The 16,639-nt window shown below is 35.5% G+C and overlaps 1 protein-coding gene across 1 annotated transcript; it reads right to left on the bottom strand.

Moving 5' to 3' along the window:
* Positions 1–36: 36 nt before the first annotated feature.
* Positions 37–15,239, bottom strand: LOC101250424 (ATP-dependent DNA helicase Q-like 3). The gene is made up of 20 exons (XM_010325693.3): positions 15,069–15,239; positions 14,520–14,685; positions 13,721–13,828; positions 13,586–13,593; positions 13,415–13,498; positions 11,845–11,985; positions 11,722–11,756; positions 10,812–10,895; positions 10,480–10,568; positions 9,691–9,843; positions 9,515–9,611; positions 9,328–9,331; positions 9,079–9,228; positions 8,889–8,981; positions 8,729–8,794; positions 8,494–8,627; positions 5,932–6,026; positions 5,680–5,807; positions 725–831; positions 37–616 (listed from the first exon to the last, which is right to left on the bottom strand). Exons 2-20 carry the CDS (start codon positions 14,668–14,670, stop codon positions 151–153), a joined length of 2,193 nt encoding a protein of 730 aa, XP_010323995.1. The 5' UTR covers positions 14,671–14,685; positions 15,069–15,239; the 3' UTR covers positions 37–150.
* Positions 15,240–16,639: the final 1,400 nt, after the last annotated feature.

The following is a 16,639-nucleotide window of genomic DNA, read 5'->3' on the forward strand; positions in this document are numbered from 1 at the left end:
TTAACAAGCAAAAAGGTTTTCAAAGTTAGCATAAAGTTGAGAAATTCGTTTAGAATTTTTATACCATGACAACACTCACTAAAATTGTGCTAATATACATGGATTTGCTATGCCAAAAATCTGCAGTCAGATTTATCAAGAATCAACAACCTATTGAAATCTCATCCTCTTCTCTAACTTATTTTTACCTCTATCGGGTGATTGCCTCTTTGATGCAGATGCAAGGTTCCCCTTTGCCTTCCCACTGTTGATAAACTGAGAGAAAGACAGGATGGGTGGTAACTTTGCACTTGCAGATCCATGCAAGGGTGAGGCTGGTGATCTTATTGGATCTTGTGATCCAGCGTTGCCATGGACTTCTTCGTCATTAGCCCTTGCTGATATAGGCACCGAAATATTTGATGATGCTGGACTGCAGTCGGCTATGGATGTTACATTCTCAGGAGGAGTAGCAGTACTAGAACTGCTGAGCTTATTCACCAATTCCATCGGACCTGCTGTAGAAAGCCACCTAGCTGTACTTGCCATTTGTGATAAATAGAAAGACTTTCCACTTTTGCCATACTTCTTATAACATTCATTTTCAAGGAAAACTACGGATTTATCAATGTCAATCCTGCAGAATAAACAGCAAGTAGAAAAGGTGATGAGAGAGCAGAGTCTTATGTGAGAAGTAACCCTTTTAGCTAAAAAGTCTGAAAGATAACACAGAGCAATTTCATACCTCGAATCATTGACCATCTGCTGGTTTTGCTTTATTGAATTCAGCAATCTCTGCTTGCCTGCTTCCCTGAGTTTTTCAGGTATGGCATTCTTGTCAAGTTTATTGACCTATTGTGGTAAAACAAAATATTAGGCCATGCAGACAAATGTTAGTTAAGCCACATTAGGTTGGGGTTAAATGAGCTATAATAGTTGGAAGTGGAAGAGGAGGGTTATAGGTGATTTTCCTCATTTGATAAAGAAGCAAGACTAGAGAGCCTGATATATCCTCATAACCCCCCCACCCCCACCCCCACCCCCCAAAAAAAAAGAGAAAATTATTTAATATTCCACCTAAGATGAGTAAACTAGTGAAACTCTCATCTTTACCCCTCCCTTAGTTGAATAAGCATTTCTTTTTTTATTATAGTTGTGTCCAGGCCCGCTTGCGCACACCTCGACTATTCATAGTGGAATATACATATTAAGCAGATAGAAATTAACAAAAAGGACAGACGAGCTCACAAGCATTTCGAAATGTAGATCCCTTTACGAAAGGTTTAACAGATTTAGAGATTGTACCAACTAGGGGACTCCACGAAGGAGCAGTTGGATTGACTGCATATTTCAGATTTTTCATCAGGTCAACTGCAGACCACTTAGAGAAAGTACAACTAGGAACACAGCTGGAGATTCTTCTGGCAGCAAAGTTTGCTTTCAGTTATGGTCTCTCAACAATGACATATTGACCAACAGAAATGAAGATCAGCAAGGCCAGTTTAAAAAGGTATTAACAATGTGGAGACGTAATTAATATTATCTTAGCAAAGGAAATTCAATGGAACCAGAGGGGTCAAAAAATCAAGTTACAGAAAATTAGAGGTTCTTTAAAATCATGAATGTGGGACAGAATAGTGTTGGCACAGAGACTAGGGTCTCTGCTAAGAATGGAGCTTTTGCTTACAGATAAAAACGTTACAATGCTCCAGAAAGTATTACATAAGCATGGGAGAAATGCTTCAATGCATCTGTTTTTAGCAGTATTTCCTATCAAAACTGAATTTAGAGAGTAAGAAGTCACCATTGCTCGGACGACCAAAAGTAAAGAAGAATCTAAATATAATTTCTTCCAGTTGTCAGAGGAAGAGCAGAGTTAGCTAGAAAGTCCTTTTGAGGATATTGAAGTGCTGAATAGTATAAAGATGTGAATCGCTGACATGGATCTTGGACCTGATGGCTACACCACGGTCTTCCAATTTTGCTGGAGATATTGAAAGGGGAAAATATGCAGGCCTTGGGAAACTTCCAGTCACAAGAATACTTGAAAAACATAATAATTAATGCCTACTTATGTGGTGGCTTTAATACCTAAGCAGGATGGAGCTAGAGATCTGAAAGATTTCAGATCAAGTAGTCTGATTGGAGGTGTATATAAGATAATATCCAAGGTCCTCACATAGTGATTGAAAATGGTGGAGGAGAAATTAGTGGATAAGTAACAAATGAAAATCATAAAAGGTAGGTAAAAAAATCATGGAATGCTACCTTGCTAGCAAATGAGTTATTTGACAGTAGATACTAGATAGAAAAGTAAGATACCAGGACTTCTGTGCAAACTGAATGTAGAAAGTATTATGATCATGTCGATGGGGATTTCTTTATCCAGATCCTGAAGGATATGGTCTTTGATACAGAATGGCTAAAATAGATTTCTTTCTGCATAAAAACTGTATGATTTTCAATCGTTGTAAATCGAACCCCTGAGGGGTTTTCCCCATTCCAAAGGGGACTGAGGCAAGGGGATCCCTTGTCTCTTTTCCTCTTTATTATTGCTATGGACGATCTAAGCAATATGCTGAAAAATGACTAGTACTGTGGTTAAATTAGAGGTTCTCAGATAAATAACATGATGGAATGGAGTTATTTCAGCTACTCTAGGTTGATGACTAACTAATCTTTTGCGAAGTTAAGGTTTGAGCAATTAAGGGTGATCAGACTGATTCTTACAGTTTTTGACGCAGTATCTGGTCTTCATATCAACTTGGGGAAGTCAGTTAATTTTTGTCAATGAGACTGAACATCGTCTTGTGCAGGCTGGTGTTCTGGGATGTGATACTGGAATACTACCTACATTATATTCAGGATTGGTTTTGGGGGCAAAGAAAAGTTCGATGGAGATATGGAATGGTGTGATTGAAAAATTTGAGAAGAGGTTACCAAGATGGAAGGCACATTACTTGTCTTTGGGGAACAGGATTATAATGAAAAATAGCATTCTGGATGCATTGCTCACAGATGCTATGTCACTTTTTTCCCTGCCTGCTAAGGCGGCAAAAAGACTAGACTCCTTGAGAAGGAACTTTCTTTTGCAAAGACACCAAGATGCTTCATTTAGTTGGGTTAAAATCTGTAAATCCAGCAAAAAGGAGGCTTGGGGCCAGAAACTTCAGATTGCACAACAAGAATCTATTATGAAAGTGGCTATGGAGATAATACAGAAGACAGTTCCTCGTGTGATAGGGTGATTATTCAAAAGAATTGGCATCTAAGTCAATGGATCACTAAGACAGTCAATTTCCATATGAGACAAGCATATGGAAAGCAATTAGGAAATGTTCGGAGGGATTTGACCATCGGGTTCACTACTGGTAATGGAAGGAGAATGTCTTTTTGGAGTAACAAATTAGTTAGGGCATGATCCTCTTAAGGATTTGTTCTCTAATTTATTTACAACTACATCTAAGGCTACATTACAGGAGGCATGGAGTTAGAGAGTATGGACCTTTCTTTCAGAAGTTACATGACTAGGAGATCAGAAGGGTAGCTGAAATGCTTATGACATGGGAGGTTTTTTATGGTTCCAGGAATGCTGAGGATTCAGTTACACGAAATGGAGGAAACAAGAAGAGATTCTCAGTTAGTTCTGCATATTCCTTGCTTTCAGAATCAGCTCACACCCCAGATTGGTCATGGAAGCTTATCTCGAAAACAAAAGCTTGCTACAAGGTGACATTGTTTACTTGGCTTGTTATCAAGAAAACTTGTTGACTCATGAAATGTTATAAAAAAGAGGGAACTTAGATAAGTTCCAGGTGGTTTTTGTGCCAGGAGAAGGAAAAGTTAATAGTCACCTCTTCCTTCATCACAAAATAACTGATGTACTGTGACAGTTGCTCTTTGCCTTAGCTGAGATCCAATGGATGATGCCGAAGTCCTAACTTACTAAGGACCTACTTATGCTGGAACAACATTAAAACCAAGTAAAGACATAAGAGGTGGTGGAGAATGGCCCCAGCATGCATATGGTGGACTGTGTGGCAAGAATAGAATACTTTTTATTTCTTTTTTGTTTTTCTTTGAGAAGGTAACATTTGTGTATATTGACGACTCAGTACATGGATTGCACTGAAACCATATTTACAAGAAAAGACTAATAGATGGTTTGAGAATAGAAGTAGTTCTAAACAAAGAATTAAATTGAATTGTTTTTCGGCTTTTCGATTCTAGTGTAAAGAGAACTATATAAAAGATGTAGAATCACTTGTAGATTCTTTTGACTCATAGTAAGACACAAGGTAACCTATAACCTATACAGATTTGATTGCCAGTATCATCTTGGTGCTGATGGATAAATTGTTATCTTACTCAAAAAAATATAACTTCTCCGGTTATAGCATTGTTTTCTTGGTTAAAACCATCGTATCCAGAACTAACTTGCCCAACTTATCTATATTCACTCTGCATAAGGCCCACAAAGAGGAAAGGGCTCCCTTCCAGAAATTTCTCCATTCCCCAGGCGTGAAACCCAGACCTCTATGGTATTTCACCCAAAACGGGAATGGGTATAAGTTCATTCCACAAAGGACCAAGCCGGGATAGGGTTATATACATTCTCACGATGAGAAGGGATCATTAGGAACTATCTAAATAGTTACTATATTTACATGTAAACCTTACATCTTACATACATTTAGGATTAGGAATTCTTACATATCTCTATTGGGACCCTACTCACCTCTTTGAGTGAATCGAGAAATAGGTTTGATGGTCCATATTTTTTTATACATATCGGGACATGATAATTCAAATCAAAGCAATTGAATGTCCAACTAGGGCCTATATAACATGACCAATTAATAGATCCATCTTTATCATATATCCCATACATCACACTAGTTAGATATCACAATTATGGAATATGATTCACTTTCAAGATGCCTTTGTGGTGAAATGATAAGACACATGAAACTCAAAATCTCAAGCTAAAGAGCGTTGAGGTTCGAGTCCTTTTAAGGCATAATATTGAGAATGCTTATCAATCATCATTCACAATATGAGAGCTCTCGATCAGTATAGATGTACAAATTGGATCTGAGCTCTTGGAATTGGAATAAATTCAGCAGCAGATTGCAAAATCTGGGTGATCTACTCTATCTCATGAATGGAGAGCCCACTTTGAAATCACCCTTCCTGAACCCACCCTCCCAAGAATATGCTTTAACAGGAAAAACACAAGCGTAGATTCATTAGAAACCTCTTGTTAAAAGCCCATCCATAATTCAACAGCTAAAGACCAATATGTAGTCCAAGGATTAGCTGCTTAGGCGCTTACCTATTCAGTGAGTCCTACATCCCTTAGTGGGTTCTCCCAATTATAAATTGAACACAAGGATTGAATAAATTAGAATGGACCTAACTAGATTAAGAATTAGCAAAGACGGATTTCACATGTTGATCAGTTTCACTTAATTCCCTTTCCATTACTGAAAATCCAAATCTAATAACTTCAAATCAAAAGAAAATCAAGCAAAAGTTATGCAGCAATTCTAAGTTCTTTATAAAGCGATGATTTGACTTTGGCGTAATGTGAAATCATAATGCAACCCAGGTATGAAAAGTAATTCAACATGTAAACTAAAAATACCCTGTCTATGCAAACAAAATGTATCTTGGAAAGAACAAACTTTAAAAATCAACCTGCTTATCATGGCTTTTGTTCTGATAATAATTCTCTTCTGCACGCTGCAGCAAATCCATTTTATCTTGCAACCTGAGCTTTGCGGATGTTTTTGATGAAGCGACATTCTTTGCAGCATCCAGAGCATCTAAATATAAGTAATTCCGACTAAGCCAAGATTGAAAATCAATAAAGGCAAACAACACGACATCAAAACTTCCAAGTGGCTTCAGTACATGGGACTCTACAACCACAATAATCAATGTGCATACCATCAGATTCAGATATATCTTCTTCTGATCCACTTGCTTCATCATCACGGTTCCAGAATTCTGACAATTGTTCTCCGGCATTAAGACTTGAACCACTGAAACCAATACAGTGCTTAAGAAGAAAAATCCCAATATACCTAACAGCCCCATAGTTTCAAGAAAAGCTTACAAATTTTTATATTTATGGTGAATTCAAACTAGATGTTCACTAGAACACAAAAGAAAGTATCAGGTGCTATAGTAGGCTAATTTGATGTAAATTCAAACTCGACGTTCACCAGAACATGAAACAAAGTAGTCAGGTGCACAGTTCTTTTACAATTTCTTTTGCCTTCATCTGTAATAGATAAGAGGATATAGGAGATATTGTTATGTATGTGTGTTATGGTGCTCTTGAACGACACCATAGACAGGGGGCTTCAAAGTTGATGTTCTAGTTTCCAGTACATGTAGCAGTATCCCAGGGTAGTGCATATCCTAGAGATATTGAGCAACAGTAGACTAAATCTAATGACTCACCCATTGGGTGGTCTTTAACAAGTAGTGTTTTGTCTTCTACCTTTTGTACCATGAATATATGTTATGTTACCTTTTCAAAGTTATATATTTCCATTGAAATAAGCATCCCATTCTAGATAGTGTTGGAAGTGTGAGGTGTCTTATTTCCTGCTATAAATTTCCTGACCCATATTTAAATTCTCAACTTCCATCTCCTACTTTATAAAAAAAAAAAACTTCCGTCTCCCATCTCCTAAAAGATAAATTTGTGAACCCGGTTGCCCTCCAACTTATGCACATTTCAAAAACATGTAAGAAAAATTAGCATTTAGCCTTACCTAATGAAATAACTTAACATTTTTACAGTATCTTCCTCAGTCCCTACCTTCCCTCCCTAATTTTTAGAGAGAATCCTAGGTTCCCTTGAATCCTTTTACTTTCTCAGTTTCCATGCATTTGTTCACTTATCTTATCAAGATGTAAAGATTGAATTGATTTAACACGCCGGAGAGATAACATGATATTCTAAGAATATCCAACCATTAGAAATTATTGGAATGTCAATGTCACAACAACATACTCAGTGAAATCCCACAAGTGGGTCTAGGGAGGGTATAGTGTAGAGTGTACGCAGACCTTACCACTACCTCGTGGAGGTAGAGAGATTGTTTCCGGAAGACCCTCTGCTCAAGCACAACAAAGAAGAAGAAAATAGTGTAGAAACATAGCAAATAACAACGGTAGCAGTGCAAGCCTATAGAAAGGAACAAGAACAACAAAATAGTGCGATAATCGAAACAAATTAAACAAAGATGATAGATTACAATGATTGGAATGTCATAATGATCCAAAATGTTAAAGAATACAATTAAAAAGGTTCCATTAATCTCTACCTAATTATTTTTAATTCCGCGGATACTCTACTGTTCCTCTTTTCCAAATTGTTCAGATGAGGCCCAAGGAGTTACATCTCATGCTCTCCTTCTCTTCCTTCTCCTTATGAAATTGCACCATCAAAGCATCTCTTTGGTAACCTTGCCCTTCAATTCCCAACTCCCAACATATTCCACTATATATATATCATAACCTGTACGTAATTGGGGGATGAACCAATTAGTGGTCAATATTCTTTCCACTTTTTGACATGAAACACCGACTAATCAAGATGTCCTCAAATTTCAGTTGTTTGGATGGATTCTTAGATTGCTATCCATGGCAAGTAGGGAATTACTGGTAATCTTCATATTTTCTCACTTGTTTGTGATAAATGATTACATCATATCATTCATTGAATTGGAGCAAGCTGGTGTAGCTATACAAAAGTGAGTGGTGTGGATACTAGTATGCATTGGACCAGCCAAAGTGTAGCCAATTATCTGTACAACATGGAAACCTCCTTACACCAAAATACAAGTAAAATAAGAATGACTCTTAATATTGAATTATCCACTACTTCAAATTATCTACCATCCTTTCTCTCCATAAAATAACCAAAACATACAGAAAAGGGCGCAGCCTTCTATAATTTCTTTTTCCCAGCATCCAATTTGTTCATCCTCCAACTTGACCTTGTCTCTGCCACTGCTATAGGAAGTGTCCAATTTGCTCATATTTACACCTTTCTCAAGATCATAACATTCACAAAAGGCATGACACTCAGTATCAAAAGGAAGGGATGATCCGTGTAAATACTCATCTCTAACTGACAAGACTTCTTTTGATAGAGTAAATAATGTTATTAGCTTTAAGCCTTTAACTGATGAGAATTATCGCTTCATTTACTAACTAATAAATCCATGTTCATCCACTTCTCACATTTAATTCATTATTTTATTAAAACACTGACTGAAATAATAAAACACTCAACTCCAGCAAGCATCTTATGCTACCATTCTGTAAAAGGAAAGAAAAAACAGAAAGCAAACTACAAAAAGCATATCTCCTTTTTGTAATAATCTTTGACACATACCGAAGCAATGAGCATTTAATGATAAGAAACACAGCATATCTCAATTAAAGTGGTAATCCATGTTTCAGCAGTAAGATGTATGCAAAACAAGATACCTGGTCATATATATTCTTGAAGATCCACCTCTCTGCCGAAAAGCAGTTGCAGTTTTAAGTTGCTCCAAGTTACTTGTAACTAGATTAGGATGCTTGCACACATCACATGATTTTTCACATAAAGAATCAGGTACCTACTTTTACAGAGAACACAAACTCGAGATAACATAAGCAGGAAACAACATCTCGCAGTTGCTATTTAAAAAGGAGTATCAACAATGATGACTGAATATACCATCTCTCCAAAGTTCTCAAGTATCATTTTCCTACGACAACCAGACCCTTCACAATACTCAACCATCTGAATGTATATCAGTAGCAAGAAGAATCATGTTAGTTATAATGTATGAAAAGCTAACCGAAATAATATGATTTTACAAATAAACAAATGGGACCTGTTTGAAGTCGTCCAGGGACTTCTTCGAAGATTTATCTTGCAAGCTTGAGGACTCATCCTTACTCCTTTTAGTATTGTTTAAAATAAACTCCTGCAATATGATTACAAGAGTGTGACTTCATCAAATTTAGAAGTGAGATTGAGAAAGAAAGATTCAAAGGAAAAATCAACTGATGACAGGTGATTACCATTTTCCTACGGTCATCCACTCCATAATACAGTACACTTCTGGAAGGCAACTGATCACGTCCAGCTCTACCTGACTCTTGATAGAAGCCTTCCATTGATTTGGGAATATTGAAGTGACAGACCACTCTGACATCCTTTCTATCTATACCCTATAACAATAAAATAAAGAAAACTATGAGCTCTTATAATCCTTGACAAGATTTGCTATTACAAATTATCCTGGAAAATTAAATCAAAATAATGCATACCATCCTGCAACGGAAGCAAGATTTCAGCAGCTGTTTGTGCCTCAGATACTCCATTGTTCACCAGAGGCAGTGACATAGATAAAAGCATGACATCCAGTATCAGACATTAATGGAGAGTATAGAGAAATATGTTACGTGATTGCTTAGTGGCTAGTGAGGTTATCTATTTCTGCAAGAGAACTCTTACCCAAAAGCTACAGTTGCAACAACCACTTGTGTTTTTGAAGAAATCCAGTCATCCAAGACAGAGCTCCGCATTTTATTGTTCAGCCCAGCATGATATGCTAGTAGTAAGTTAATGTACATTTCAGGAAAGTGTATCATAGATAAAATTGCAAGGAATTTAACTGAACCACTCATTACCAGCACAAGAAATGCCGCTGCTGGTTATATGGATCGCAAGATCATCACACATAGTACGTTCCAGGCAATAAATAATAGCGCACACATTTCCACAAGATTTTAGTAATTTACACACGTCAGCATATGGATCATCCAAAAGGTCTTTATAGCGAACTGCAAAATGGAGATATATGATCAGGTATGTAATAGCAAGAGTGATGACAGATACAGTACATAGCCTGATAGTCATAAGTAGGTGCAGAGGTGATAAAATAGTCAAAGGTAATAAGATAGTGATGACTGGTATGGTAATAAGCTCATAATTCAAAGAGTAATAGCTGATATGGTTACATAACCTGATTAGTTAAAGGTAATAGGATACAATGATTCACCAGAATTTAGTACATATGAATGACCATAGATGCTTCATCTGATACACACAGAACCATACAATATACACAGGAAAATGCAGCAAATTAGAATTAGAGCATTTGGTCCCATGATTTCAAAAAAAGCTACAGAATCATATGAAGCCATATCGAACCAATATTTTCTCAGTAATTGTCTTCTTATCTTCTCATCCTCTTTCCCCTCAATTTTTAAAAGTAGAACAGGATGCAAACAAGGAAAAGCAAAAAAAAAAAAGAATTGGTTATTATATAATCATTACTGTAAATTGCTGCAAGCTGATTCCTTGTAGATTTAAGAATTGGCAGTTTAAGAAATGGATTAGTTGTTGGCTGCTTATCAATTACATATGAAGACATGTCTTTTGCACTATATCAAGGAACCGAGATCCTTAGACCTGACCTTCATAATAGATATTTGGCCGGTTGAACGATGATTTCAGGACTAGAGGGTTTTGCAAATTCAATGACTCTATGACATCTTTCTGAACTCTGCAGAGAAAGGAAAATGTCCAAGAAAATAAATATATCAAGGTTCTTCAATGATCATTTTCTAAATAAGCTACAGAAAATTGTTAACCTGAAAATTATCAAAATTATATTTGGAATTGGGAAAGAAAAGTCAGAGGGAAGTTATAAGATCACATACAATCCCCGTTACAGTGAGATTGATCTCCATTGACGTATAAATTGTAATTCCTTACATCTCAAGAAAATTCACATAAGCAAACTTACTTAGGGACAGCAGTTGCTGTCAAAGCCAATACTGGTACATTTGGGAAATGACTTCTCAGTGAAGAAAGCTTCCGATAGCTAGGCCTAAATGAGGAAAAACATAAACCAAGAGAATTGTGCAAGGATTGAAGGCATAAACGTAAAGAAAAACGAAGAGAAGAAGTTAAAAGTCGAAACACTAATGACAAAGGACAACTCCTATTTACAAAAACTTCAGTAGAGCTTAAAGGTAGATAGAACAATAGCAAGTCTAACATCAAGCTAATGATCCCACTTGACACGAGCATATATGCACATTATACCGGTAAACCTGGTGTGCCTTAGGATCTGAAGAGTCAATTTGTAACTAGAATGCAAGCATCAACGAAACACTAAAGTTGTGACCATTGACGCATTTGTTTTTTCAACACACTTGTAAATGCAAAATTTGAGGATGAGAACGGAAGAGAGATTTCTCAGGCATTTTACAATAGGAGAGTTTGGAGGCCGCAGATTAGTGTAGAAGGTTAGTTGGTAGTTGTACGTTCTCTCGCTTTCCTGTTGGATAAGCTTGGGAAACGTATATGTACCTGCTTTCTTACCAGTAGTGTTAGCACTATTCTCGTGGTTTCTTGTTCTCCGTTTTCTGTTACCACCGGTGATTTTGTGTTTTATTATGCGTGAGGATTATATTGGGTATGTTGTTGTTGTTGTACATCGCCACTAGACATTCCAGAAAAGTGCTCTTAAAATCTATTTAAAATTGGAACATACTATCTTTTTCAAAGAAAACTATTCTAGTTTACGAGCTCAAAGAACAATGGATAAAGCCTAAAATATGTCCATAAAATAAACAATGTTAAACCAAAAAGTACAGAAGTGCAGTAAATTAACCACAACCATCAACAACAATGATATATTGAGAAGGCACCTGAAGTCATGGCCCCATGAAGAGATGCAATGTGCCTGGATTTTGTTAAAGTAAAATGATAATATTAACAGATAAATAGTTGGAGAAACTTCTGACATAAGCAAATGGAGACGGGAGTAAAACCTCATCAACGGCAATGAGATTTAACAATCCTCTAGCATGAATCTTTGTCATTTTTGACATAAATCCAGATGTCGCAATTAATTCTGGTGTCACGTACAGTAACCTTACAGCTGGCTTCCCAGATTCGATGTCCTCGTATATCTAAAGATTCCAAGGAAAAAAGCAAAATTATAGACATGTTGAACCCATACATTTGTCGCCACAGTTTGAAATACATTGACAAGCATCTGGCATTACACTACAAATCGTTGATGACTGAACCTCTTCTACCTATATAGTGAATCTTACGGATTTGTATTATAAACTACTACTACAGTACTGGAAAACCATATTTTTAAAAAATAAAAATAAAAAAATACAAAAGCTGTCAACGACAATCCTAACATATTTGGCCAAGCTTTTGGGAGGCCAGAAGAGCTTAATTTTCCCAAAAAGTGCCTATTTCAAAAAATTGAGGTGTTTGGCCAAGCTTTTTTTATTTTTTAGTGACAAAGGAAACCCACATCCGCTACCCTTTGGCTGCACATGGAGTAAAACCTCCGCTCCTATGCAATAGCTCGCAAATTACATAGGAGAGGTAACCACACTAGGCAAGCCCCGTGCGACGAGCTCGACCTAGAAGGCAAACCCCTTGCTTTGCTAGCTTTGGCCAAGCTTTTGGGAGAAATATGTGCTTCCATGAGTAGCAACAGTTAATTTTTAGAAGCCAAAAAAGTAGTTTTTACCTTGAAGTATTTTTTTGAAAACACTTTTGAGAAAATACATTTAGAAGCACTTTCTGAAAGCTTGGGCAAACACTAGTTGTTGCTCAAAAGTGTTTTTTCAATTAATTGGTCAAACACAAACTGTTTTCCACCGGAAGTACTTTTTTGAAAAGCACTTTAAGAAAACACTTTTTTTAAAATAAGTTGATTTTAGAAGCTTCACCAAACAAGCCATTAATAAGGTAATTGTCTTTATATTGTAGAAGAATATAAATAAAGATACTCGCTGACAGGTAAGTGCAAGGGTTAAACATCACAGCATTATTATTGAATAGAATTACTCAAGTACATAATATAAACTACCATTGTGTATCTTGGTCTTCCTGATTAAGTGTCAATCATCTTTGCATATCCCAAAAGAAAGAGTTTAAACATAAGTTCAGATGGAGGGAGTAATAGAAATACTCCACAGAGTTATCAAATGATCAAATATCTAGGGAAATGGGATAGGAAGAAACTGATCCCTGTCAACCATGCTGATTAAAGTATCCAAGAAATCTGCAACACTTAATATCCTCACCTGTATTTTCTTGATCTAAATAAAATATCAGAAATATAAGAATTGCCTACGCCTCTCTTTTCTCCAGTATCATCTAATATTTAAAGGGTCCATATAGACTACAAACAACCTTGTTTTGACTATTAAGAAACTAGCTTGAGATTATACATAAATAAATTGTCTATCTTGAAAGAGGATTTTCGAAATCAATTATCAACCACTAATCCCACTCCCACAATAATTTTGCCATGCTTCACATTTATAGACTTGAAATTTCTCTATAGAATATTAACTTATCCCTATTCACCTTGTTTTTCACTAGAACTGTCTGGGTTGAAGAAAGAAATTCAGCAGGAATCCTTTTTTCTTTCAATGTTGAAACTTGATTTTCCTAAGCAAGAAAAGGGAAAGTTAGAAGATAAAACTATGACAGTTAATAAACAGAAGACTACAAGCAAGATTCTTATATTGTACTTACCATGAGAGCTGAAAGCACATGGCAAACCAATGAAATGAGTCAATGATGTATCCTAGAATTTCCAATAAAATGCGAAAATAGTGTAGCTTATGCTTTCGTTATAAGGTCAAAACAAACAAAGATAACAGAAATCACCTATCAAAGGACTAACAACAAGCACAATTCCTGGTTTTGTCAAAGCGGGGACCTGATAGCACATGGATTTCCCTCCACCAGTTGGCATGAGGCAAAAGCAATCCCTTCCTACATAATTGCTAGATATTATTAACACAAAGGATAATTATCAAAACACAAAGCTTATGGCTGACTGATATTACCCATCACCATTTAGCTATTACATTTATTTTTCTCGTTGTTGGTCATAAGTATTTGCCAATTTGGAGATATGGCAAAGCATGAAAGATCACTTAGATAAACATAGTCCTTCGGGAGGACGGAAGGGGAGATGATTGGCATGTGGACATAAGAGTCTTAATGAAAACTAGATTATCTATCACCAAAGAGAATTCCATTATTATCTTATTTACTTTGATTCCGATAAACTAACTACTTTTTTGCTGCAAACACAAATAAGTAATTGGTCTTAGTGTTGTATTTCATTTTGCTTGACTTTTGATTCAAAGTAAACTAAAAGAAAAGGCATGGAGCTTAAATAACTCACTCAGAACGCTTCTTAAAAGATAACATGGTATAATTTGGTTGAATAAACACTTCTGGAATAAGTATTCAGCTGCTTGAATTCTGTTTGGTTGTATTTTATTGTATTCACCCAAGAAAATCTAAAAATTCACACACATCCCACATTCTTTACAAACCAGCAGAAAAGAAAAGGTAGAACCCTTATAATTAATTAAATCGTACCACAAATAGCATGTTTTTCAGGCACCTACTCTTTCATAATGCACAATGGCAGTCAACATGTAAAGAACCTTACCTGATAACACAGCTTCAATAGCTTCCAATTGCTTCCCCCTGAAATCAGAATGTCCAAAATGCCATCTCAATAGTTTGACTAAAGCTTCCTTCCCAATCACATTCTTCTCACGTCCACAATTACTTTGCAAGGGTAATAGTGATTTGTTCATTTCTACCACCAAAAACTGCAACAACACCCAATGGTTTAATTCAACTTGTCTTGCATCTTATTACTATAGCAGAATAGTCCCTTAATCCAGTTAGAAAACACCAACATACCCAAAATTCTAACTTTGAAATAACCCGAATTTCTCAGCAAACAGCTCGAAGAAACAACCAGAGAATGACAGACCCACGCAAGAAAAACACGCAATTATTCAATAAAATAGAAAAACTCAAGAAATCTCTAGTAGAAGAACTAGAAAATAGCATTACATTCAAATTCTATATCGAATTTAAGGAAATAAGTAACAAATCGGAACAAAAAAACAAATAAAATCCTGATTTGAACAATGTTATTCAAGTGTAAAGATGATTAGAAGATGAATTGCATAAGATGAAACTACACCTTGAAAAATAACTCCTGCAGAAGAAACTGAACAGAGGATTTTGCCGGGAAAGCACAGAGTATATAAATGAGATAAAATTTGGGAATTTGAAGTTAGGGGTTCGATTTGTAATTTGAATTACGAAAATTACATAACCAAGAATGTCATATGTATTAACCATAAATTATTATAATTTTAAATAATTACAATTTATAGCTATACTAGAATTTTATAACAAATATCTCTCTCATCTCTCCCCTTACCCTCTTTCTCGCTACCTCACGCCCTCTCTTTATCAACTCCAAACAGTTGCAGCCATAAAAATATTTTACATATTACGATAATTATATTTTGTATTACTTATCAAATGTATTGGGGAAACTACATTAATGGGTTATAAAATCCAAAATAATTACATGTTCATAGCACAATTCAAAATAATTCAACAAACATCATTCTCTAAAAAAAAATATATTACAACTCACACCCTCATTCATTAAAGCAAATAATTTTTGCTTAAATCATACTAAATCAATATCATATACTGTAGAGTAAATTTTTTTAGGTTTAGCAAACATAAAAATCATATTAGCGCTCGATAGCTACAGTTTTGCTATTTGTGCTCCATAGGACTATGTATGCTATTCAAATCAATATAAAAATTGCAGACAATTGTATAAAATCGCAGGCATTTGATTTGTATTATCACGATAATTTGTATAAATCGGACGTATGTGTCTATGGAATCGTGTTTGTATACATTATGTTCTTTGTGTTTGTATATCTGCATAAATTTTGAATTTGTATACAACTGAATCAAGTCAAATCTCTCCCTCATTTTATACAAACACAAATTATACAAAATATAAAAAGAGAAAGACAAAAGAGAACTGGGCAGCAGAAGATTTGAATTGTACAATTATAAATGTATAGGAAGAAAAGATATGTACTTGTATCTGTATCTACAGTTTCCTCTCGCTTTATACAAACACAAACACAATTTATACATTTGTGTTTGTATAAAGTGAGCCGTGCAAAGGAGAGTGGAGAGCGAGATCAGCTAGAGTGGCGAGCGAGATTTCTGATGAGAGAGGTGAATGACAAAGTGTTTGATACGAATTAGAATTAAATAAAACTGTGATTTACGACATTTAATTTGAATTAATAGTTTGATATTTTATACTCCTTCCGTCCCATTTTATAAGACATCCCATTCTATGAATAGTTGGACCACAATACTTGTCATTTTTATAAATTTATGCATAAATTACCATATTTTGCCTATTATACCCTTGATAGAATAGTTAAATAATTCTGTCATTTATTAATAAAGTTGACTTGAAAAAAACATTAAATAAGGGTTGTAACATTCCGGAAAATTTTATATCTAGTGAAGAGCCCAATAGGTCTTTAAGAATGCGTATTGGGGATACATAGGCATTCCAATGCCCAACATTGAGAAATATTGGGCATAGTATAGAAAATTGGTTAAGGGGTAATAGCCAATTTCTATATAATACCCATAAGCAAAAAGTTGGGTATATTAGAAAATATTGGCTTAAAGGGTGTTAGCCATATATCTAAGTATTAA

The sequence above is a fragment of the Solanum lycopersicum genome, chromosome 7 (genome assembly GCF_036512215.1).
Source record: "Solanum lycopersicum chromosome 7, SLM_r2.1".
In the NCBI taxonomy this organism is placed as follows: Eukaryota; Viridiplantae; Streptophyta; class Magnoliopsida; order Solanales; family Solanaceae; genus Solanum; species Solanum lycopersicum.